The sequence below is a fragment of the Abramis brama genome (genome assembly GCF_963993115.1).
Source record: "Abramis brama genome assembly, chromosome: 1".
NCBI lineage: Eukaryota > Metazoa > Chordata > Actinopteri > Cypriniformes > Leuciscidae > Abramis > Abramis brama.
Genome location: NC_139963.1, coordinates 31,241,595 through 31,265,851, shown reverse-complemented (window position 1 = coordinate 31,265,851; position 24,257 = coordinate 31,241,595). Strand labels below are relative to the sequence as shown.

Here is a 24,257-nt window from a genome sequence, read left to right as displayed (position 1 = left end):
TCAAATACTTATTTGCAGCTGTATCATACAAATAAATAGTTAAAAAATCATACATTGTGATTTCTGGATTTTAGTTTTTAGATTATGTCTCTCACAGTGGACATGCACCTACGATGACAATTTCAGACGAGAACTTGCAAAATAGCAGGGTGTTCAAATACTTATTTTCCTCACTGTAAATGTCAGTTAACAGCTGATTTATCAACATATTTATCGTATCGGTCGATATTGAATATTTAACTGTACTTTGCTCATTTCCTCTATTTTTAATTTTAGATTAGTTTTGCCATCACCTAACGCTCACTTAAAGTGTATATGTGAATAACACAAATAATTTAATAACACTGTTAAATGTAATCTCTTAATGAATATCCATTTTTCATATTGTATATTATAATGTCGTGGTGCCTAAATTCACTTTAGCATTTAAAATGATTGATTTTACTTTTTATTGTTTTATTTTTTATTTATTAGAAAAAAGAAGAAGAAAAAAAATCTAATTTCGGCCATTTATCGGTTATTGAGCATAACATGAAAATAATTATCAGATTATTGATGTTGGTGCTTTTTAATATGATCCCTAATCATAATATATACAATTTACCAGTTCACCACAAAAATAATTTTCTTATTCAGTATTTTTGTCTTGTTTTCCAGTAAAAAATATCTAAAAACCTTTAAGCAATCTTTAAGCAAAATATTAAGTGTTATGATATTTAATTTTATTATTTTAATTTATGTTTAAAATATGTTAAACACGTGATAAATAAATAAATATTCATATTTGTTTTCAGGGAAAAATATCTTGAATTAAGGTTATTTTTATTATTATTCTGGCAAATGTGGTTGTTGTGTTTTTAATCATGCCTTCAGGTCTCGTACTCCCGTCACATTCGTCCCGATATGAAGACTCACCTGGACCGGCCATTGGTCGTGGACCCTCAGGAGAACCGCAATAACAATACCAACAAAAGCCGTCCGGGTGATGGCCAGCCCCAGCGTACGCATCAGCTCCTGCACAAACAGCCCAACTTCAATGAGGGGGAGAGTGGAGGAGGAGGTGGAGGATCTGGGCCCTGGCCAGCATTGGAAAGAGGGGACTCTACAGGATCTCGTCGGAGTCTTTTGGGCTCCGAGAACCATGGGGAGGGTAGAGAGTCTCACCGCAGACATCAGCACGGCGAGCGCTGCAGCCAAGCCCGTCAACATCGTAAAGCCCCAGAGGAGGATGGAGAGGGTGGAGGGAGGAGACACAGGAATAAGGGCAGGGAAAGAGGACCTGAGTGTGAGCATATGGATGGAGGAGAGCGTAAACACAGACGTCATCGCCATGAGGGCGAGGGAAGGAAAGAAAGAGGGGTGCGACACCGCACCAGGAAGTGAGTTCCATAGAAATGAATCTCTGGTAAAAAAATGTTTTACTATGGACGTGTTTGACAATTGCACTCTCATCTCGCATCTTTCAAGTGCCTTGAAAAATACAGTTCTTAAGTTAAATGAAGTTAAAAAACTTTAACTTTAACTCCACTAGCAAATCAATTTATCATTATGGATTACGACTTATTCGCAAAACTCTATTTTTGCGCTATTTGCCTGCAGCAGTTAACCAATATTCAGATCTGCGGTTTAGATGAGGTCAGTTTCGGCATTTTAAAGAGCTGATACAGGTTTTTGGATCACAGCCATGGAATTTTAATTTTACATTTAACTACATTCTTAAAAAAATATTCAAAATGTCCAATGAACAGTAGAGTACATTTATTATTATTTTATTTATAATTTGATAATTGTTCATTCTTAGCGAATTCCTCCCTGAGGTTCGTAAAGAGCATGTCTTAAACTTGAACTAATCTTTCTGTCTTCTTTCATCAGGGATGGTCATGGAAGTGGCCCGACTCTGTCCACGACCCGTCCCATTCAGAAGACTCTGTCCAGGCAGGACAGTCAGTACAGTGAGGACCTGGACAATGCCATGAACAACAAGCTTGCCACCCAGCCACCTAGTAACTCCACCCCACATGATAGTCTGCTCAATCTGGCCAACAGTGCCCACAGTGCCGGCCTGGCACATACTGGCACAGAGAGCAGCCTCATTCTCACCAACCCTTCCTCTACTACTGCTAATGTTGCTAGCACTGGACACCTGGGCATGAAACCTGACTACACTGCCGTGGACATCCCCCCGATGTTCCCCTCCAGTAACGCCATCCTACAGGGTTAGAGAAAGAGTTGAAGAGGATAATTGACCTTTTTCATTTGTTGAATCATCTGACTTACAATGTTTCCTTTTGTCACATCTCCATAGTCAATAAAAATGCCAACACTGAGCCCCTGCCCAAGAAGGAAGACACAAAGGGTGATGATGATGATGATAAGAAAGATGATGGGGGGCCTAAACCCATGCCACCCTTCTCCTCAATGTTCATTCTGTCTACCACCAACCCGTGAGTGCAGTCAACTTGGTGAAACTTACCAGTTAACTTCTAGTTGGCACTGTGACTCTGCAGTTAAAGTCAATGTGAATTCAAATTTAAATTCTGCTATTTAATGACCACTTTTTAAAGTTTAATCAATTCCAATGGATAAAAACAAATCCTGTCCCCTTTTTCCGTAGTTGAATGTACTGTTTCTTTTATAAATTCATCCAAATATGGAAGTAAAATGGGTTGCAAACACTGTTTGATGTCTTTAAACAAAACTGATTAGAGTCATTAGATCAGAGTTTTTTAATGAAATTAAATAAGCTTTCTATTGAAAACATTCTCAATGTTGATGTAGTTGTTGTTTTTGCTACTACCTGGTCTATTTTATGAACATGTGTTTTAGATTTCGGAGGTTGTGCCACTATATCGTCACGCTCAGATATTTTGAGATGTGTATTCTGCTGGTCATTGCGATGAGTAGTATTGCCCTGGCCGCTGAAGACCCCGTCTGGCCCGAATCTCCCCGCAATAATGTGAGACAGTCCCACATCTCAACATCCTCTATTTATGTCTATGTAGTTCAGTCCACTTTTGTCTACTGGACTAGTAGCCATCTCATCTATCTATCCGTCCATGCTTCTAATCATTACCCAATCTATCCGTTCATTCCTCCATCCTTTCATCTGTTTATTTATCATTCTTTACATCCATCTTTGCATAATTGTCATAAAGAGTTTGCTTTTCCTGCTGACATTGTATTTCTCTTTTGTTTGCAGGTCCTGCGGTACTTTGACTATGTGTTCACGGGTGTGTTCACCTTTGAGATGCTCATTAAGGTACACATCTGTCCTACTGTCTGGGCTATGATGTTCTATGTCACTCTTGTATACATTATACTTATCTATATTATACGTAAAGGTGCAGTAAGTGATTTCTGAGAAACACTGTTAAAATCATCCCAAACAAACACACCCCTCCCTTCATTGCTTAGTCCCCAAAATGCATGAACACACAATGCAAGAGTGCATGTCTCTTCATCATAGCTGCAGCAAAGCAAAATAAAGATGATGAATGAATGACAAGGAAGAACAAAAAGTACACAAGAGTATATACAAGTAAGAATCCGTTGTTAGTCGCCAGCTGCACACCAGCTCCAGACGAACAATGACACCCAGAACTGTCCTGCTATAGCTAACATTACAACAACAGCATATCTTGGTTCTGTAAAACATAGCAGAAATAAACACAACCTCTGTGTTCGTTTTCATGCCTTCCCACCTAGGTCTCTCCAGTGCTGGAAAGCTTTTCTAATGTTACTGCGGGTCCTGAAGCTCTTGCCTGATCATAACCCTTCCTTTTCCAGTGATATTCCTCTGAGCTTTTCTCTTTTGAGAAAACCAATCACAGTTAGTTTTGTTCCGTGTCATGTTTAGGGGCGTGAAAATATAATGTCATTGTCCTTACAATAACAGACTGGCATCCAAGAATGTTGTGCAAGTTTACTGCAACAATGGAGCCGTGAACTTCACATACTTTTGAAAATCCAGCGTTTAGTTGATCCTGGTAAGCATTCATTGTCTCAGTTGTAAACACAACGGCTTGCTTCTTCCACGAGGGGTTTTTGACGTCACGGCATTTGTTTCCTGGCGGACTGTCAAAGAATGCAACACAAAAGTCTCCCGGACATCCTGTAGAATTCAACCAATCAGATCACGACTTCGAAGCTCCTGAAGTGTTTCCAGAAAAGTGTGCCAATTCATCAGACGTATAGCCAACGGTCCATGGGCGTGACGTCTGAGGCTGAGACTGTGTGTTGTGCTGCTCGGTCCGATCCACTTTCAACAGTTTCTCAAAAATGGCTTATTGCACATTTAATGGTGTGTTTATTGGTCTCCACGTTATCATTACTTATTATAGGCTTAGGCTTCAAATTAATTTAAAGTACATAGAGTTGCATAGGGTACCCATGATTAAACCTGGAAATGTCAAGACATTTTTAAATAATGATTATATCATGGAAATTTAATACAATATTTAAGAAATATCTTCTTTTTTTAAAATTAAATACACATTGAACACATTTTGCACTCAATTACATCACTCTATAGAATAATCGTTAAATCCTAAATCACTAATATCTGGAAAATCTTGGAAATTCATTGGCCAAATGGTCTGTGAACCCTGAATGTAATGGAATTTGAAATGAACACAAAGTGCCTAAATATACAATACCATTCCAAAGTTTGCAGTCAGTAAGATTTTTTTAAAGAAATTAATACTTTTATTCACCCAAGATGCATTTAATTTATCAAAAGTGAAAGTAAACACATTTATAATGTTACAAAAGATTTATTTTTCAAATAAATGCTGTTCTGAAGTTTCTATTCATCAAATAATTCTGAAATAATTTATCATGTTTTTTTCTAAAATATTAAGCAGCACCGCTGTTTTCAACATTGATGATAATAATAATAAATGTTTCTTGAGCAGCAATTCAGCATATTAGAATGATTCCTGAAGGATCATGTGATGATGCTGAAAATTCAGCTTTGCCATCTCAGGAATAAAATTACATTTTAAAATACATTAAAATAGAAAACAGTGATTTTAAATAATAATAATATTTCACAACATCACTGTTTTTATTCTATTTTCGATCAAATACATGTAGGCTCGGTGAGCACGAGAGACTTCTTTCGAAGACATTGAAAAATCTAACCGACGCCAAACATTTGAACGGTCATGTATTTAGTAAACATTTGCTCTCTGTGTTTCAGATGGTGGATTTAGGTCTTGTCCTGCATCAAGGCTCATATTTCCGTGACTTGTGGAACATCCTGGACTTTATAGTGGTTAGTGGTGCCCTGGTGGCGTTCGCCTTCACGTAAGTGTCATCAAGGCTCCAGCGCTCATGCCTCACACTGCTCTCCTTCCCTGCTTGCTGCCTCTCCTCGTCCTTTCCCGTCTTGCTCCCTACAGGTCTAACACCTGTGCAGTTGACACCCTGGAGCGCCAGCCTGCTCCCCATACAGCCCAGCTCTCTCTCTCCTCCTTTTCTTTCTCAACATTTCTCTGCCTTTCTCTCCTTCCCCAACTCAGTTCTGTGCATTTGGCATATCTTAACCCTCTCTTTCCCTCCCCTTATCCCTCCCCACATTTAGCCCCAGTTCTCCTTTTGGAGATTTCTCACTGCATCTCCCCAACCTTCCCCACCATGCACCACATTTGCGCAGTGCCTACCCAGTGGGTGCACTTGGGCCCATTTCCATGAGGGTGATGACCCTGCCTGGGCACCTGTAACCCTTTAGTGCCCAGGACTCTCTGGAGCATCCAGCCACACTCACCTCAGGTATTTCTACTCCCCACCTTCTGTGCCACATACCTTGCTGGAACCAAGCATGAGGAAAATAGATAAGAAGGAAGAGACGAGAGCAAGAGGAAAACATTCAAGGGACCATATGCTACACTTTTGTTTCATTTATAAGTCCATTTACAATTAATTATAATTAGTTAAAACTATTTAATATACTTTTTCATGACCATTTCTCACTCTAAATGGCCTTTCACACCAATGAACGATTACTATAACTATAACTATATAGTTTAAGCATTCTAATTCTATGAGAATATAGAAGTTCACACCACAGCTATAACAATAGCACAGTGTAACGATATTGGAACCCCTTTAAGAAAGAAAATTCTCCAGGTGTGGAATGATAAAAACATTAACAGCCAATCAGAATCCATCTGACTTTATTGACTGCGAGCATTTAAAGCGACAGGCGATAAAACTTCAGCGTGCGCTTATAATAAACAGAAAATTATTGTCCATAGGTTTGGATGCTAATATAATTATAGTTGTAGTTGTTTTTATTGTTATCGTTCTTAGTGTGAACAGACCATAAAGCAGAATTAAACATACTTGTGTACCTCTTTAAATAAGACATATGTAAATGACCCCTCTTATGATTGGCTGATCTGTTTACATGAAATGAGTTATAATGCTTTTCCTTGGGTTGAGGGTTTCCAGGTGGGTTGAGTATTGGGATTTTTTTTTTTTTTTTTTTTTAGCAATCCATGCTAAAATGAGCTGCTCAAACTGTTAAGATCAGACTGAAATTATCAGGGATCTTGTTAAACAAACTACTATAAATAAAACCAGGAACAGAGAGGGAGGGATTTATGTTTAGCGGTCAGGAAAGCCGACAAGAGACAATGGGAATAATTGTGAATGACTGTTACAGGTTGTGTATCTGATCTCATTGGAAACATTCAGCCTGGCTACAGGTCTGAGAGAGTTCTTAAAATGAGGGAAAGGTCAGAAAGGTGCATTTGTTACTATGAAACTGGGAAAAAATGCATGTGAATGGCTCTTTTCCAGGCTTAGTAAAGAGCATGTGAGTGGATTCTGGAAATCGACATAGTCAGATAATCTGAAATGCAAGCATGAATGGAAGAAATATGATGAACCTAGATCAATTGTTTTTTCTTCCTAAAATACCAGAATCTGAACGCTTTGAAATGGTAATATTATATGGTCCTGTGTATGTGTTTGTGTACATCCTCCTCTGTCCCTGAACAACTGATGTTCTTTTCCACAACAAAAGTCCATATGCAGTGCAGTTCTAGACTGACACGGGTCTTTAGGTGGATATACACACGACATGACACATGACATGTACCATGCATAGAACATGTGAATGGCTGTGAGGTAGACGAATTAATATTTACAAAGACCTGTTCACACATGTCTGACGCGACTAAGTGTAAAAGTGTAAAATATTCGGAAATCATTTTGCACAACAGATGTGTTGTCTGATGCCGAATTTCCCATGTTCATTGAATGTATTTCAATTCAATTCAATTCAATTCAATTCAATTTCAGACTTGTGAAGTAATTTATAGAGATGCATTGTTTTTTTTTTAATGTTTTTATGCCACATATTAATACTTGGTGTGGCCAAAATGTTATACAGTATAACGTATGGCGTTTCTAGAACTCAAATTTGAGTTGTAACATTTAAAGATAAAATAAAAATAACATTATTTGTGAGGACAAATTGAGCTTGCAATCTGCATTGATTTTCTTTCCCAGCATGGCTTTCCTAAAGAACCCCCTTAAATCTTTAAGCATCATGGTTCCCTTTCCCTTTGACTACCAATTCCACCCGACCCCACTTCCATTTGCACTCGCATCTTTAGCTCCAGCATGAAATACTGTAAGTGTCTTATTAGGTTATTCATATAGAGGCATTTGGATGTGCCTGCATTTCCCTTAGAAAAATACTGTACTCCTTCCTATCATCGCTAGATTTTCCCGTTTCTCTTTCTCTCCCTCCCTCTCTCTCTCTCCACACAGCGTAGAGCGCTCGGAACGGCAGGCGCTCTGGGGTGACTGGCGCTCCCTGGCTGAGAGCGTGGGAACAGTTCCCATATCTCTGCTATCTCTCACAGAGTCTGTTTTTAACCTTTTACTCAATTTCAGGGAGTGACTCGTATGTGTGTGTATATATCTGTGCATGTTTATTTAGTATTTTGTGTACAGGGTCCAAGATTAACACTTATAGAGAACGCCAAATGTGACCTTTAAATACTTCTCAATTTACCCACCCAGGGTGTTCTAAGTTCATTTTGGACCCTGTTTGTATATATGTATTTTTGTATTTGTATTTCAATTGTTTTAAGTGTTTACACTAGATTAGGTGTCCACATATAACCAAACTAAGAGGTCTGCCACTATTTTGTGATTCTCTTTATTCTCTGTCTCATATGGATGTTGATCCTGCTTCAAAAACCCCATTCTTTCCCTGTGCCTCTGTTTCTGTGTGTGTTCTGTGTCTTTGTATGTGTCTTTGGCTCTGTCTGTCTCTGTCTTCCTGTCTCTGATCATCTCTCAACACCTACAGTGGAGGAGGCGGTGGGGAAGGAGAGGGGTAATGTCTCTTTCTTTCTCCCTTTCCCCTCTGTTTGCTCTAATTGCCTGTCCTTCTCATTACACGCCTGTCCTCTTCTTCGATAGACTGATCTGTCTGTCTGATTGTCCGTCCAAACGTCCTCTCACCACGTCCCTCACACATAGGACACATGCCAAGGGCGAGGTCATGTCATTCTTTAGCCAGCTGCAGTAACTCAATCTTACAGCTAATCAACTCTTGGTACAATCTACAGTATGTGGACACCTAAATGTGTTAACATACGTGTTTGTGTCTATGTGTACGTGTGTGTCTCTATGTTTCTGGGTCGGACGTTCAAAGACGTTGTCGGAAATGTCTAACAAGTGTGGTATGACTGATTTACAGCAAGTAAAATAGTCATGGAAACTTGACTCATTCAATGAAATAAGTGCCTTTTTGATTGTGGAAATGCGACTTAGATTTATAGAGATTTATAGACTGTTTTTAAGCACGAATAAATGTCATTGTGATTATTGTATTATTACTTTTTATTACATTATATTACTTTTACATGTAGTAATTTAATATTTTTTTTATTAATTTATTTAAATTGTAATATATTTAACTTTTTTAGTTATTTATACTTTTTATATCTGAAGATTTTGTAGTTAGTAGACTCCATCAGATGACTGGACACAGGTGGTCCTTTCATGGAATGACTCACTTACAGACTAATACATCTAGATCTGGATATGATAAAAATCAGCAGATTAGACCGATGCACTTTACCGATGCACAGTAAAATTGTCAGGCCTGTGTAAAGCAGTGAAACAAGACAACACAGAGTGCATTAGGACCTCTTATGGCTGAACAGGGTCTTTGCCCAGAAAGATAATGCCATAATGGGATTACAGACAATCAAACTGCTCACCTCCTAGAAGGGCACTGTCCAATTGAGATGTGTATCAACATTTTGATGAATGCAAGATCCAATTAGGCAGTCTATTTATTGTGGCAAAAAGTCAGCTGAGAGAGAGAGAGAGACTGCATAACTATAGGCAGAACTGAAAAAAAATTGTAAAACAGTGAAACAATTGACCATTTGCTTTTATAAGCAACAGAAATTAAAGACTCCAATTTTTAAATACCGTGGTTAAATTATATATATTTGTGTTTGCATTTTGCAACATGGCAATATAGAATGTGTGATCACTGGTTTGTTTTTGCATATTACACTGGCTTTGAATGCAGCTCATTCAATCAGAAGTGAGAGTCGTAACCATCTTATTATATTGGTTTTGACGTTTTTCTTGGTTGACCACTTATTATACAGTATAAAGATCTCTGCATAAATTTCTCATTCCTACTTATTACACACCTTTCAACAGGTGTACTTTAGTTTTACTTTTGGGGTTGATTGGCAAAAAGACACATTGGAATAGGACAGATGCACTGCATGGTCAAATATAGCATGTTTGAGTAAGTTAGTGGCACAGACAGTTCTAACTAAGTCCTCTTTAGTGATGAGATTGATCCAGATCATCTCTAGAGAATGAAAAGAGATGAGTGAGACAACGTCTCTCATGCCATATAGAGAGATGTTTGTTGAGAAGGTCAGTGTTTGTTTATGCCACACAGTTGCACACATGTACAGTTTTAAGCCTGTTATGACTAAACTTTATTAGCCTTGTGAACTGCTTAAGCTGACAGACTTGAGCTTGCTGGGAGTCTGTTTTTGTTCTGTTGTTTATTACACAGCAGAATGCTGTGTAATCTTTAAGAAAGAAAATGTATTCTTTGTTATTTCTAAACAGTTTTTGCCACAGTTTTGCACATAAAAGTAGCAGTCTATGGTAGTTTGTGCATGTAAAGTAAATCTCTTTGAATCACATGCAGACTCCAGCAGAGCTTTGGGTCTCCATTGCCCTGCAGGTGAAGCGCTTATGGTCATATGACTGTGCCATGTGACATACTGTTGTATGTGACAGTATGAGCTTTAAAGTACCGGTACTCGATCATGAGATCATGATGAACAAGGAGGCATGGCAACTAACTGCGATGAAGTCACATGCAGAATGGCACTGCATGTTTACAACTCTTCTGTTCAAATAGATTTAGATTTGTGTGTGTATGTTAGCTAGTCTCTGCCTAAGACGGCATGCCCACAGACCACCCACAGTTTGTTCAATGACTGTCTTATGCATAATATACAAAAAAAAAATGGCAACTTCAGGCTGAAATCAACAGTTCAAATCTGGTGGGCTTGATTTATGATACTTTCAGGAGTCATTCCGCACAGGATTCTTATCAGTTCACCGGGAAACAAACTGTTTAAATGGTACCAAGTTAAGCACTTTTAAGGAAGAACTAATGAGTAGATTTTCAAAAGTTTAGCAGGTTAGTGCTATTAAATCTTCTGTTTGAGATTTGTTTGACTTTGAACCAGAAGCACATTTTCCGCTTTGTTTTCTCAATTTTGTCTGTGAAATATGAGTACTTATTTCAGACAAGCATTTCCTTGGATTTTTTGCTTCATTTGAAAATGTGAATTCATTTTCTTTAGTGGCAGACTATTACGGTATAAAGTGCAACAGTTCTTGACTACCTTTTCAGCGGCCTTGGTTCTGGAACTATCTTTCCCGTTCATTTTTCTCATAGGAATAAAAAATAAAAAGCCATGAGCCAAACCAACCAGCTACAAGGTGAATCACAACAAGAACTTTGATTTGAAGCAAAGAAAATATATATATTATGCAAAAAAAGAAAGATACGACACTGTGTACTTAAAGGCTACTATTCCATAAAGTGTTTACGAATGACATAATCGAATTGGAAACAACAGATACATATAAACCTAGTGATTTAAAGATGTTTATTGTGTATATAGAAACAATGCGTATAGTTAATATTTAAGTAGTTTGAGAGAGTATGAAAGTGCTTCATGGGAGTAGGTGGCCACTAAAAGTTTATAAGTTGTTGTTTAAAATCAATTCCCCCTGGAAAAAATAAATTGAGTTTTTACATCCGGAACCTGACTGCTGCACAGCATTGTGGTAAAATGTATTTCAAATAACCCCGCCCCTGAACATCATGTAAAAGCAAAACAGACTGTGGTTGGTCGGCTTACATGTCAGTCATGCAGTCACTTCCTGCCTAAGTGGGCGATTCTTGGCCAGAATAAGCTGCCAAGAGGACCAGACGTTTTGCCGCAAGTCAAAAGTCTGGCTATATAAGACTAAATGTCCTGCTGGTGTAGTATATAGTTAAGAGTTTTGTAAGTTACATAAATGGTAAGTGAACACAGATGTATTGGTGTGTGGATTTGCACTAGTATAATAATTCACAAGCTTGCATCCTTATTTCTCTCTTTTTACTGTATGTGTCTCATATTAATGTATTTCTTCCTTCAAACTCCCTTTCTCCCCTGTGTCTTTGTGCTTGTGTGTGTCTGATTCCTTTCTCATCTCTTCAACTGCTCACACCTACAGCGGAGGCAGCGGGTAATGTCTCTCTCTCTCTCTCTCTCTCTCTCTCTCTCTCTCTCTCTCTCTCTCTCTCTCTCTCTCTCTCTCTCTCTCTCTCTCTCTCTCTCTCTCTCTCTCTCTCTCTCTCTCTTCCTCCTTTTGCTCTTAATGCTTGTCCTGGCAATAGCTTTCCTCTCTTTCTTTTTTGGATTTGTCTCTATGTCTGTCTGAAAGTCACCCATCTCCTTCTATCGCTCTGTCACTGTTCCTGTGTTAACCACCCGTGGGCGATCATTCAGTCCACACAGTCCTGATAAGGGGGTTTGAGAGGTCCCTCACCTCTACACCCGTCACTCTAACAGCAATTCTCTGATGGACGCTTGTTTATGCTTGACAGTGTGTAACCACATCTGCTGAGAGAGCAGGATTCGGCACGGCACTGGAAATCTAGAGCACTGCCCTCTATGCTTGACACTGAGACAGAAGAAGAGAAGAGAGGACAGGGAAGACAATAAAGATGCAAAATATATATAGAGAAAAAATTCACATTTTATACAGTGAGGTCCAAAAGTGTTATTTAAAAGTGCCATTTAAACTTGGAAATAAACAAAGTTAGAGGATTTTACAAGTTATAAACAAAGAAAACTAACTTAAAATATTTTTGTTTGCTTTGTATGAAGAACAAACCAAATTTAAGTTTTGTTATATTTGTTAATATTAGTTAATGTATTTGATTATTTGATATCATAAACAAGGTTGTTTACACCGTGCTCTCTTATCTCGTATATCTTTTTAATTATTTTTAACACAAACGTATCATAAACTAACAATTAACTATTCTTTTACAGCTTTTACTAAACTATGTTCATGTGCTTATATACTGTATAGTACTACTGTTCAATAGTTTGGAATAAGCATGATTTAAAACAAATACTATTATTCAGAAAGGATCCTTTAAATTAATCAAAAGTGACAGTAAAGACCTTTACATTGTTATAAAAATAATCTATTTCAAATAAATGCTTTCTATTAATAAAAAAATCCTGAAAAAAAAGTTCCACGATTTCCATAAAAATATTAAGCTGCACATATTAGAATGATTTCTGAAAGATCATTTGACACTGAAGACTATAGTTTTATATTAATTAAAAAATATGATATGATATGTGATGTGATATAAATTAATTTACAACCACACATTTCCATAGTTCAGTCTTCATTGGACAGCTTTTGCATTTAGTTTGCTGGTCACTAGCCGCACATCTGCCATCCAACAGCTGTACACACATCTGGTGGATGGCTGTGCTCGGGTACCACAATAGCGACGTGCAAACTGTGATAATATAAGCCAGGAGGTCTTCAGATCAACTATCTTCAGGGTGACACGGTTCTTCACACTACAGAGCCAGAAGCTGGAGGGACTGGATGTGTGTTTCCAGGTCCTTTTATACGTTTATTTTTTGTGTTTGCCAATGGACAACCCCAAAAACAAGAAAGAAAGAGGTTTGGCTGGGCATTCCACAGTGGTGATGCCTGAGTCTGCTCCGTATGTTTCATGCTGTCATCATGGCAATGTAATGAAACCAGCCATTGTTCCTTGGGAAAAGAGGTACAGTGGTGGTTCCATCATGGGCTAAGACGGTACAGTGGATATTACATCCACTGAGCTAGTATCCAGTACAGCATGAGCAACATCAGCGAGCGTGTCTGAGAGTGCGTGTTGACAGATTGACTGAGTGCATGTGTTTTAGTATTTGTCTTTCCTAAGTACTGTGAAATGGGCTTGATTGTCTGCCTACAACAGGCTACATTCTCAGTGAGGAGGAGACACAGACGAGATTCCTGATTGGCTGAGAGTAAATGTGTGGATGTAGCAGGCATGTTTCATTGTTTTAACAGCCTGAGCTACTTACTCACCCCTAAATTGTGTGTGCAAGACCAATTACCCATGTAGCCTAATGCCTTCTGCTATTTCACTTTCTAACTGTGTGTGTGTTTGTGTTAATTTGTAGAGGAAGCAGCAAAGGGAAAGACATCAGTACTATCAAGTCGCTGCGTGTGCTCCGAGTTCTGCGGCCTCTGAAAACCATCAAGCGTCTGCCCAAGCTGAAGGTACCTCTATGTTTGGCTGTTTTTTCCTGTGTTGTGTGTGTGTACATATTCTGGTGTATATATATATATTAGGGGTGTGCCGGTTTCAGAATTGGTGATGACGGTTATGACGTGAGTCAAATGTGACGGTTCGTAACATAACCAGGGGGGGCGTTGCAACGTTCATCTCATATAGGACAACTTAGTTTGAATAAACGAGCAGACACTGATTAGCTACTTGATCGCCTAAATAAAAAAAAATGTTCAATGTTGTTATCGATAGAGATACGCGGATGGGGTATTATTTCATCCACAACCGCATCACAAAACTCATCCGCACCAACGTTTTTTGACCAGATTTCAAAGCCGCACCCGCCCGCCATCCGCTGATTGTTTTGCGGTCTATGGACGATGCAATGCTCTGCTGATGCGAGCCGCAAGAAAGCCCTTGTCTGTTCTAGAAAGGATGCAGCAAAGATATTTAATGCTAATGTATGAGGCATAGGCCTACGCTGAGTTTCATTCATTTACGATGAGATGAGACAATGCAATGCAAGTGAACACAGCGCGCCGGCGCCTCCATGTCACAGTTATTATATTGTCTGCTATATTTGCTTTTTATTTATTAAATACATGCAATTGGTTGATGAAACATTTATTAAAATTAAGATACAATTTGTACAAAACAAAATTCGCTTTAAAGAAAGGCTTTTAACAATGCAATGCAAGTGAACGCGGCGCCGGCACCTCAATGTCACGGTTATTATGTTGTCTGCTATATTTGCTTTTTATTATTAAATACATGCAATTGGTTGATGAAACATTTATTAAAATTAAAATACAATTTGTACAAAACGAAATTTGCTTTAAAGAAAGGATTTCTACAAAGCAAAACTTAATGAAGTGGTAAAAATCATGTCTGACTATTTACAAAACAAAACTTCATTAAGTGGTAAAAACCATGTCTCCCGATATATTGCGCATCTTATGATCCTATCTTTTATTACAATTTTTTTTTTAGCTAAAATGTAATACACATCATATATATATACACACTGTATATGTTTCTTTTATCAAACATGTTTGGGGCCAGTCAAGGGGTATTTAAACTGCACGATCAGTTATCGGTAATGATACGTTGTTTATTATTGCAAATGTTTATTGCTAATGTTTATTATTGCAAATGTTTTTCATTTGTTTAATAAATCTCATAATGATGGCACATCACTATATCATAGTGATAGCTTTTATTTCTATCTCAAATGATTGGCGGTCGGTCAGGGGGTACTTGGCAAAGAATCAAATACAGTTGGAAACGACGTTGACCATTAATAACACAGACTGTTAACAATTGTTTTTAATTAGTATTTAAACATTCTCTATGATAAAAAATGTTTGTAAAAAATATTTTAATAACACTGTTTTGGCGATTATAGAGTTCTAATGACGGTGTTCAACTATAACCGTCGGTCTCACGGTTATATACTAACCGTCACAGCCCTAATAAATAAATAAATATATATATATATATATATATATATATATATATATATATATATATACAGTGAGGAAAATAAGTATTTGAACACCCTGCTATTTTGCAAGTTCTCCCACTTGGAAATCATGGAGGGGTCTGAAATTGTTATCGTAGGTGCATGTCCACTGTGAGAGACATAATCTAAAAAAAAAAAATCCAGAAATCACAATGTATGATTTTTTAACTATTTATTTGTATGATACAGCTGCAAATAAGTATTTGAACACTGTCTATCAGCTAGAATTCTGACCCTCAAAGACCTGTTAGTCTGCCTTTAAAATGTCCACCTCCACTCCATTTATTATCCTAAATTAGATGCACCTGTTTGAGGTCGTTAGCTGCATAAAGACACCTGTCCACCCCATACAATCAGTAAGAATCCAACTACTAACATGGCCAAGACCAAAGAGCTGTCCAAAGACACTAGAGACAAAATTGTACACCTCCACAAGGCTGGAAAGGGCTACGGGGAAATTGCCAAGCAGCTTGGTGAAAAAAGGTCCACTGTTGGAGCAATCATTAGAAAATGGAAGAAGCTAAACATGACTGTCAATCTCCCTCGGACTGGGGCTCCATGCAAGATCTCACCTCGTGGGGTCTCAATGATCCTAAGAAAGGTGAGAAATCAGCCCAGAACTACACGGGAGGAGCTGGTCAATGACCTGAAAAGAGCTGGGACCACCGTTTCCAAAGTTACTGTTGGTAATACACTAAGACGTCATGGTTTGAAATCATGCATGGCACGGAAGGTTCCCCTGCTTAAACCAGCACATGTCAAGGCCCGTCTTAAGTTTGCCAATGACCATTTGGATGATCCAGAGGAGTCATGGGAGAAAGTCATGTGGTCAGATGAGACCAAAATAGAACTTTTTGGTCATAATTCCACTAAACGTGTTTGGAGGAAGAAGAATGATGAGTACCATCCCAAGAACACCATCCCTACTGTGAAGCATGGGGGTGGTAGCATCATGCTTTGGGGGGGGGGGTTTCTGCACATGGGACAGGGCGACTGCACTGTATTAAGGAGAGGATGACCGGGGCCATGTATTGCAAGATTTTGGGGAACAACCTCCTTCCCTCAGTTAGAGCATTGAAGATGGGTCGAGGCTGGGTCTTCCAACATGACAATGACCCGAAGCACACAGCCAGGATAACCAAGGAGTGGCTCTGTAAGAAGCATATCAAGGTTCTGGCGTGGCCTAGCCAGTCTCCAGACCTAAACCCAATAGAGAATCTTTGGAGGGAGCTCAAACTCCATGTTTCTCAGCGACAGCCCAGAAACCTGACTGATCTAGAGAAGATCTGTGTGGAGGAGTGGGCCAAAATCCCTCCTGCAGTGTGTGCAAACCTGGTGAAAAACTACAGGAAACGTTTGACCTCTGTAATTGCAAACCAAGGCTACTGTACCAAATATTAACATTGATTTTCTCAGGTGTTCAAATACTTATTTGCAGCTGTATCATACAAATAAATAGTTAAAAAATCATACATTGTGATTACTGGATTTTTGTTTTTAGATTATGTCTCTCACAGTGGGCATGCACCTACGATGACAATTTCATCTCCCATGATTTCTAAGTGGGAGAACTTGCAAAATAGCAGGGTGTTCAAATACTTATTTTCCTCACTGTATATATATATATATATATATATATATGCATATATAGTTGTGGTCAGAATTAATGGCACCCCTGGTAAATATGATCAAAAATTTGCTAAAAATCTAAATCTTCAAATTCATTGAAGTAAAAGAATTGAAAGTGGGTCGGAAATCACATTATGAAATAAATGTTTTTCTCCATTTTTTATGAGTAAAATATCTCTGCCTTTTTGCCTTTTTTTTAGCACACCAGGGTGACTAGGAACATGACATTGTCTAGCTATGACTTCTTGTTTCACAGGAGTTTAAATATGAGGAAACACAAAGGCCAAGTTCCCTTAATCATTCATCACAATGAGTAAAACCAAAGAATATAGGTCTGATGTGCATCAAAAGATTGTTGAGCATCACAAAATAGAAAGTGGCTGTAAGAAAATAGCTAAATAATTGTAAATCCCCATTTTGACCATCTGGGCAATAATTAAGAAGTTCCAATCAACTAAATATGTTACAAATCTGCCAGGAAGAGGACGTATGTCTATATTATCTTAATGCATGGTGAGGAGGAAAGTTTGAGTGCCCAAAGACTCTCAAGGATCACAGATGGAGAATTGCAGAGATTACTTGAGTCTTGTGGGGTCAGAAAGCCTAAAAAAATATATCAAACAACCCTTACACAACCACATGTTTTTTGGGAGGGTTTCAAGAAAAATCCTCCTCGCTCCTCCAGAAATAAACACCAGCATATTTAGTTGTCAGACATGACTGGAACTTCAAGGGACCGGATTCTGTGGTCAGATGAAACAAAAAAGGGCTTTTTGGCAGCAAACCCACCAGATGTGTTTGGTGCAAACAGGGATAAAAAGTACCCCATGCCTACGGTTAAATATACTGCAGGATCTTATATGTTGTGGGCCTATTTTTTTTTGCTGGAGGTCCTGGACATCTTGTTCAGATACATGGTATTATGGATTCTAGCAAATACCAACAGATAAAAAAGATGGAAAATCTTCCATCAGGACAACAGTCCAAAACAAACATCAAAATCAACACAAAAATGGCTAACTGAGCACAACATGAAGCTTCTGCCATGACCATCTCAGTTTACTTTAACTTGAAGTTTACTTTGCAATACACTGTTTCAAGTACATTTCACAGAAACAATATAACACTGAATTAAGCCATGCTTTTGAAGTGTATGCTTTACTTAGAACATCTCAGTAAATAATACAGTAGATATTGTGCTGACACCATATCTACATAATAGAAGGAATGTAATACCCACTGAACACAGATAGCTCAATGCTTGGTTTACAATAACGGTAACATTCATTTAATCATTGTTGAGTATTGAGTAGTGGAAAATGAACTCCTAACAACAAAAGTAGTGATAAAACAGTGTAAATACAACTGGAAAACATTGAAAAATGCTACCTTATTAATTATTCATGCCCCAGTGCATGATGGAAACACCAGTACCAGAAAGTTTAGTAAGTTTTACTTAATTATATAACGTTGACATATACCCTTTAATTTCTACAAGCTTAAAGGTGGGGAAAGGGATATTTGAAAACTTGTCAAAAAAATAAATATTGGCAAACTTGTGTAGCCAATCAGCATTAGGGGGCATATGACGGTGGAGGAGAGAGAACGAGCAAGAGGGAGATTTGAAGAAAGACCAGTGCAGAAGTTGAAATGAGACACAATACAAAAGAGAAAAGCTCAGAAGAAATCACTGGAAAATTAAGGGTTATTACTGGGCAAGAGCTTTAGGACCCGCGTTAATATTAGAAAAGCTATTAGAAATTAGACATATTAGAAATGCTTCACACGTGAGTAACACTGGGTTTGTGTGTCATTGTTTGTCTGAAGCTGTTGGCAACTAACAACGAACTCTTGTTTGTAATTACTATTGTGTACTGTACGTACATTTTTTGTTCATTCATTTTTCGTGAAGCATTATTTTGTTGCGCTTATGCAATGATACACAGACATCCACTCTTGGATTGCGTGCGTAACGGAGGCCAGCTAGTGAGAGTCGCGCTGACGATTGCTAGAGAATGCGGTGTTTAGCGTCATTGTTAGTGCACTCGCCTCGCATGGGGGCGATCAGGGTTCGAAACTGACTCGGAGCAGGGTTAGGATTGGAAGGTGAGTTTTGGAGGCGGAGCAATGAAGAGAGGGATGTGTTTGTTTTTCCAACAGCGTTTTTGAAATATCGCTTACCCCACCTTTGAATTGAGTACTAATGTTGCTGTATTTTAGAAATGTATCTGTTTTTTGTTTTGTTTTCAGGTTAGTGTAATTCTGCTTCTGGTTTTATGATCATTTATTACCTTTATTGTATTGTATTTGTACATTTTGATTCTGTTTTGTCATATCTTATAAGAGTTCTGCTATTTGGCTATATTTTAATATGCTTGATTATTATTATTATTTCAGTTGACTGTAATTATGTTTTTGATTTTATGGATATTTATTAGCTTTGCTAATGCTGTGTTGGTTTGTGTTTTGTCTCACGGAAGGCTGAGTTTGTGTTCTGCTTACAGTTTGCTTTCTCTTCTCTGTTTTGTCTATTTTCAGGCTGTCTTTGACTGTGTGGTGAACTCTCTGAAGAATGTGTTGAACATCCTCATTGTCTACATGCTGTTCATGTTCATCTTTGCTGTGGTGGCTGTGCAGCTCTTTAAGGGCCGTTTCTTCTACTGTACTGATGAATCCAAGGAGTTTGAGCGAGATTGCAGGTGAGAGAAAACACTCACAAACACACTGACAAACAGACACATTGGTGTGTTATTCTAAAAGCATTTTGTTGTTAGGGGCGAGTATCTTGTCTATGAAAGAGATAACGAAGTGCGGGCGCAGAAGCGGGAATGGAAGAAATACGATTTCCACTACGACAACGTGCTCTGGGCCCTTCTCACCCTCTTCACTGTATCTACGGGAGAGGGGTGGCCGCAGTATGTACACATCTCATTTCCTAACCTAATTTCCAGTGTATGTACCCAAAGTCTGAATCAATTAGTGAAATTGCTTCTGTTTTGTAATGCAAATATTTTCATCACAAATTACAGTCTGAGTGAATCTAAGTTTTACATGGCGTATCTAAGGACTCGTAACGATTACCTACAAGATTTCACAGTATCACATTGCAGCAAATCACCCAATGCCTCCCATTTGCCACTCTCCAGGGTGCTGAAACATTCAGTGGATGCGACCTACGAGAATCAGGGCCCGAGCCCAGGTTACCGGATGGAAATGTCCATCTTTTACGTGGTGTACTTTGTGGTCTTCCCCTTCTTCTTCGTCAACATCTTCGTGGCTCTCATCATCATCACTTTCCAGGAGCAAGGAGACAAAATGATGGAGGACTATAGCCTGGAAAAGAATGAGGTGAAGGACTTATCAGATGGAAGGTTTTAAAAGCTAAAAAATCTGTCTAGCTCATTCTTTATGCATAGCGCTGCTGGCATTGATCTCATTTATATGGAGCATCATATTAGGCAGATTTTCAGCTTGATTAACCTTACCGTATCTGTTCTATTTTCAGAGAGCTTGTATAGACTTCGCCATCAATGCTAGACCGCTCACACGTCACATGCCTCAGAACAAGCAAACGTTCCAGTACCGCATGTGGGAGTTTGTGGTGTCTCCTCCATTTGAATATACCATCATGGCCTTGATTGCCCTCAATACCATTGTCCTTATGATGAAGGTTTGGCAGTGTTTCTCTTTAGTACATATTGCTTTATATATTTAGAGCACTGAACCAGACTTCCAATGTATAGTAAACCCTACATTTTGTAAAACAGATGTCCTGGGATATACCCAGTTACCAAATATGGCAACAGTTTAATACAGATTAAATATGCTGTGTGTGTTTAGTATGATGGAGCATCACTTGCCTATGAAGCTGTGTTAGGCAACCTGAACATAGTGTTCACCTCACTTTTCTCCATGGAGTGCATTCTGAAGATCATTGCCTTTGGAGCGCTGGTGAGTATAGTTTGTGAGTAAGTGTGTGTGGGGGGTCCTGGTAAACCCTATATTGTGGGGACCAAATATCCCCACAAAGATGGCAATACCAGAAATTGTTGACCTTGTGCGGAAAAATATTTGGTCCCCATGAGGAAAACAGCTTATAAATCATATTAAAGGATTTTTTTTTTTTTTTTTTGTGGAAAATGTAAATATGCAGAAAGTTTACTGAGAAGGTTAGGGGAGACAGTTTGTACAGTATAAAAATCATTATGTCTATGAACCCCCATAAAACATGGAAAGCCAATGTGTGTACCTACTGTGTGTCAAACCATAATTTGAAGTGAGCTAAACCTGACAAAATCTCCCAAAACCTGCAGAAAATGCAGAAAGTTTTCTGTTATGATTAGGGTACAGTATTTATAACTAGCTGTATATAAAAACAATAGAAGTCTATGCAGTGTCCTCATTTAGAGTAAACGTGTGTGTGTGTGTGTGTGTGTGTGTGTGTGTGTGTGTGTGTGTGTGTGTGTGTGTGTAAAATCAACACTCACTAAGCACCAAATGCATGTAAAAGTATATTGACTTTTTTAGAAACTGCAACATAATACACGATTTCAAATTGTAAGACACAAGCCTATTAAAAAAAAAATATTTTGCAACTTGCGCATCTTCTATAACTATAAACGTTTAAAACTTACAATCATATATATATATATATATATATATATATATATATATATATATATATATATATATATATATATATATCAATTTGTCACACACTGAATATTCCCCGCATTAGGCCAACAAACTGAAAATATGATGAACAAAATCACAATGTGCTTCATTTGTGTGAGAAGGCAGTTTGACTTGAGTGGCACAAGGACCTGTGCTGTTTGTCACAAAAGAAGATAAATAATCACAGTCTTAAGGATGGAAATATAGCCTGTATATTTTTTCACAAAAATAATTCAAAGTACAGTTTTATTGCCCGTTTTCTCACCTTGCCATTGCCAGGTGTGGCAAAAAGTACATTTTGGGCCTTATTTGTGTTCATATACCTGATTTTGTGTGGAGATAGGGTTGCAGAAATGGGGGAGGGGTCTTTAAAAATCATAGAGGTCAGAATCAGCATTGTATGAGCAGATTTATGAACAGATAGAGCATGAGAGAGAGAAAGAGAGCGCAATGAGGTAGTATTCTGACGTAGATGAGAAAAGGTTTGGGACATGGAAGTACAGGACACAAAAGAAATGGTTGTAGTCAGCAAAAATTCATCCAAGAGACCCACATGAAGATAGTGAGCTGAAGGGCACATTGAAGTGATTAGGAGTGGAAAATGGAAAAAGAAAGAGATTTAGAGCGAAATGAAGATGACGGGCATGATGACGCGTGTTGGATGCAAAGAGTTACACATGATCTTTGCACTTGTGCCTCTGTTACCATGCAGCTGGTGTACTGAATGGCTCTAATGCAGTGTTTTCCTGCAGGCACTCACTTGGCAGCTCACAAAAAGGCTGTTATGTTCAGCATCTGGGCCACTAGTCTTTTAGGCATCCACCCTTTTTATACACTGTGTGAAGGAGAGGAAAACGCAGTGAAGGAATAAGGGCTGAAATGGGGAAGGGAGCTGTTTTATTAGCACCAGAGAGTTCAAATAAATAATTTGCTAGTTTTTTCTGTCAGCGGGTCACTGAGTGTATGTGTGTGTGCCAAATGTAACCCTCCTTTAGCCCAACTGACAAAAGCATCTGTGTCTTTTTACCACAGAACTACTTCAAAGATGCCTGGAACATCTTCGACTGTGTGACTGTACTTGGCAGCATCACTGATATTTTAGTCACAGAGCTAGGGGTAAGTGTGTAGCAGAAGGGCTGCCATCTGTGCGTGCGTATGTGTGTTTGTTTGTGTATCCTGTCTGTACGTTGGTGTGTATTTCCGTATGTGATTGAGAGACTCTCAGCAGGATCTTCTCTTGCTCACTGAGGTGTAAGGAACTCCTAAAAGTCTTATATAATCGTCCCAGTTGGTGTGTGAGGCAGATCAGTGAGCCAGCGGTGCTCATCGGTGACTTTTCCAGATTAGTCATTTATCCCCGAGTCGGATCAAACTGACCTACCAGTGTAAAAAAAAAAAAAAAAAAAAAGGTAACACTTTACTTGAAGGGGTGTGCATAAGACTGACATGACACCTTCGTAATCATGACATAATTTTATGCATGTTTATGACAACTGTCATTAAGTGTCATTCGCTCAATTATGACATTTTTTTATGCAAATATGACATTGTTTGAGATGTCTTTGTTATGACAACTTGACATAAACCAATACATCATAAACTGTTGTAAATGTGTCATAAACATGGCATAGCAGATTAATTATCAAACTTAAGAAACTACTTAGCTCTATGGGTTAACATTACATTATTAAACTGTCATGTGGTTGGTCTTGACATTGGCTGTCATGAGGCCATTATAACTGTGTCATGAATATATTTCTGACCACTTTTTTTCCCAGTATTCCAGTATTAGTTATAAAATAATTTGACAGTATTAGCACTTAATGACATTTTAATGACAAATTTGTATCACTGTAGTTGAGATCAAGAAAAATATTCATGACACTGTTATAAAATTATTTGACAGAGTATTAACACTTAATGACAAATTCAATTTGTACCACTGGAAAAAAAAGTGGTCAGTAATATAATGTAGTTAACCCATAAAGCTAAGTAGTTTCTTAAGTTTGATGATTAATCTGCTATGTCATGTTTATGACACATTTATAACAGGTTATGATGTATTGGTTTATGTCAAGTTGTCATAACAAAGACATCTCAAACAATGTCATATTTGCATAAAAAAATGTCATAATTGAGCGAATGACACTTAATGACAGTTGTCATTAACATGCATAAAACCTCCTTCATATTCATGACATGTGTCATGTCATGATTATGAAGGTGTCATGTCAGTCTTATGCACACCCCTTCAAGTAAAGTGTTACCAAAATATATATATAGTTAACAATAAACTCTCAACTATTAACATATATTTATGATCCAGCAAATGATGATGACCATCTCTAAAAATGAGTGCAACATAAGATTGTGTTGTTGTTTTTTCTTCTTGGTTTCGACCATCAATACCTACCAGTTAACTGTTGTACAGACACTTTAAAGACCTCATGAAATCTAAGTTTTGAGACTTTCAAAATCTGATAAATGTGAGGATATTTATATGCTAGTTTGCACCTAAATTTGGCCAAA

At 38.1% G+C, this 24,257-nt stretch overlaps 1 protein-coding gene across 3 annotated transcripts in view; it reads left to right on the top strand.

Moving 5' to 3' along the window:
* The window catches only part of cacna1aa (calcium channel, voltage-dependent, P/Q type, alpha 1A subunit, a), a 116,326-nt gene that overhangs the window by 57,481 nt on the left and 34,588 nt on the right, over positions 1–24,257 (top strand). For all 3 annotated transcript variants that reach the window (XM_084117455.1, XM_084117454.1, XM_084117453.1), the window contains exons 21-33: positions 874–1,379; positions 1,873–2,216; positions 2,306–2,444; positions 2,827–2,956; positions 3,200–3,259; positions 5,201–5,307; positions 13,794–13,893; positions 19,593–19,753; positions 19,829–19,969; positions 20,201–20,402; positions 20,560–20,724; positions 20,895–21,005; positions 22,761–22,844. In XM_084117455.1, coding sequence (XP_083973581.1) covers positions 874–1,379; positions 1,873–2,216; positions 2,306–2,444; positions 2,827–2,956; positions 3,200–3,259; positions 5,201–5,307; positions 13,794–13,893; positions 19,593–19,753; positions 19,829–19,969; positions 20,201–20,402; positions 20,560–20,724; positions 20,895–21,005; positions 22,761–22,844 — 2,250 coding nt within the window. The remainder of the gene's footprint in view (positions 1–873; positions 1,380–1,872; positions 2,217–2,305; positions 2,445–2,826; positions 2,957–3,199; positions 3,260–5,200; positions 5,308–13,793; positions 13,894–19,592; positions 19,754–19,828; positions 19,970–20,200; positions 20,403–20,559; positions 20,725–20,894; positions 21,006–22,760; positions 22,845–24,257) is intronic.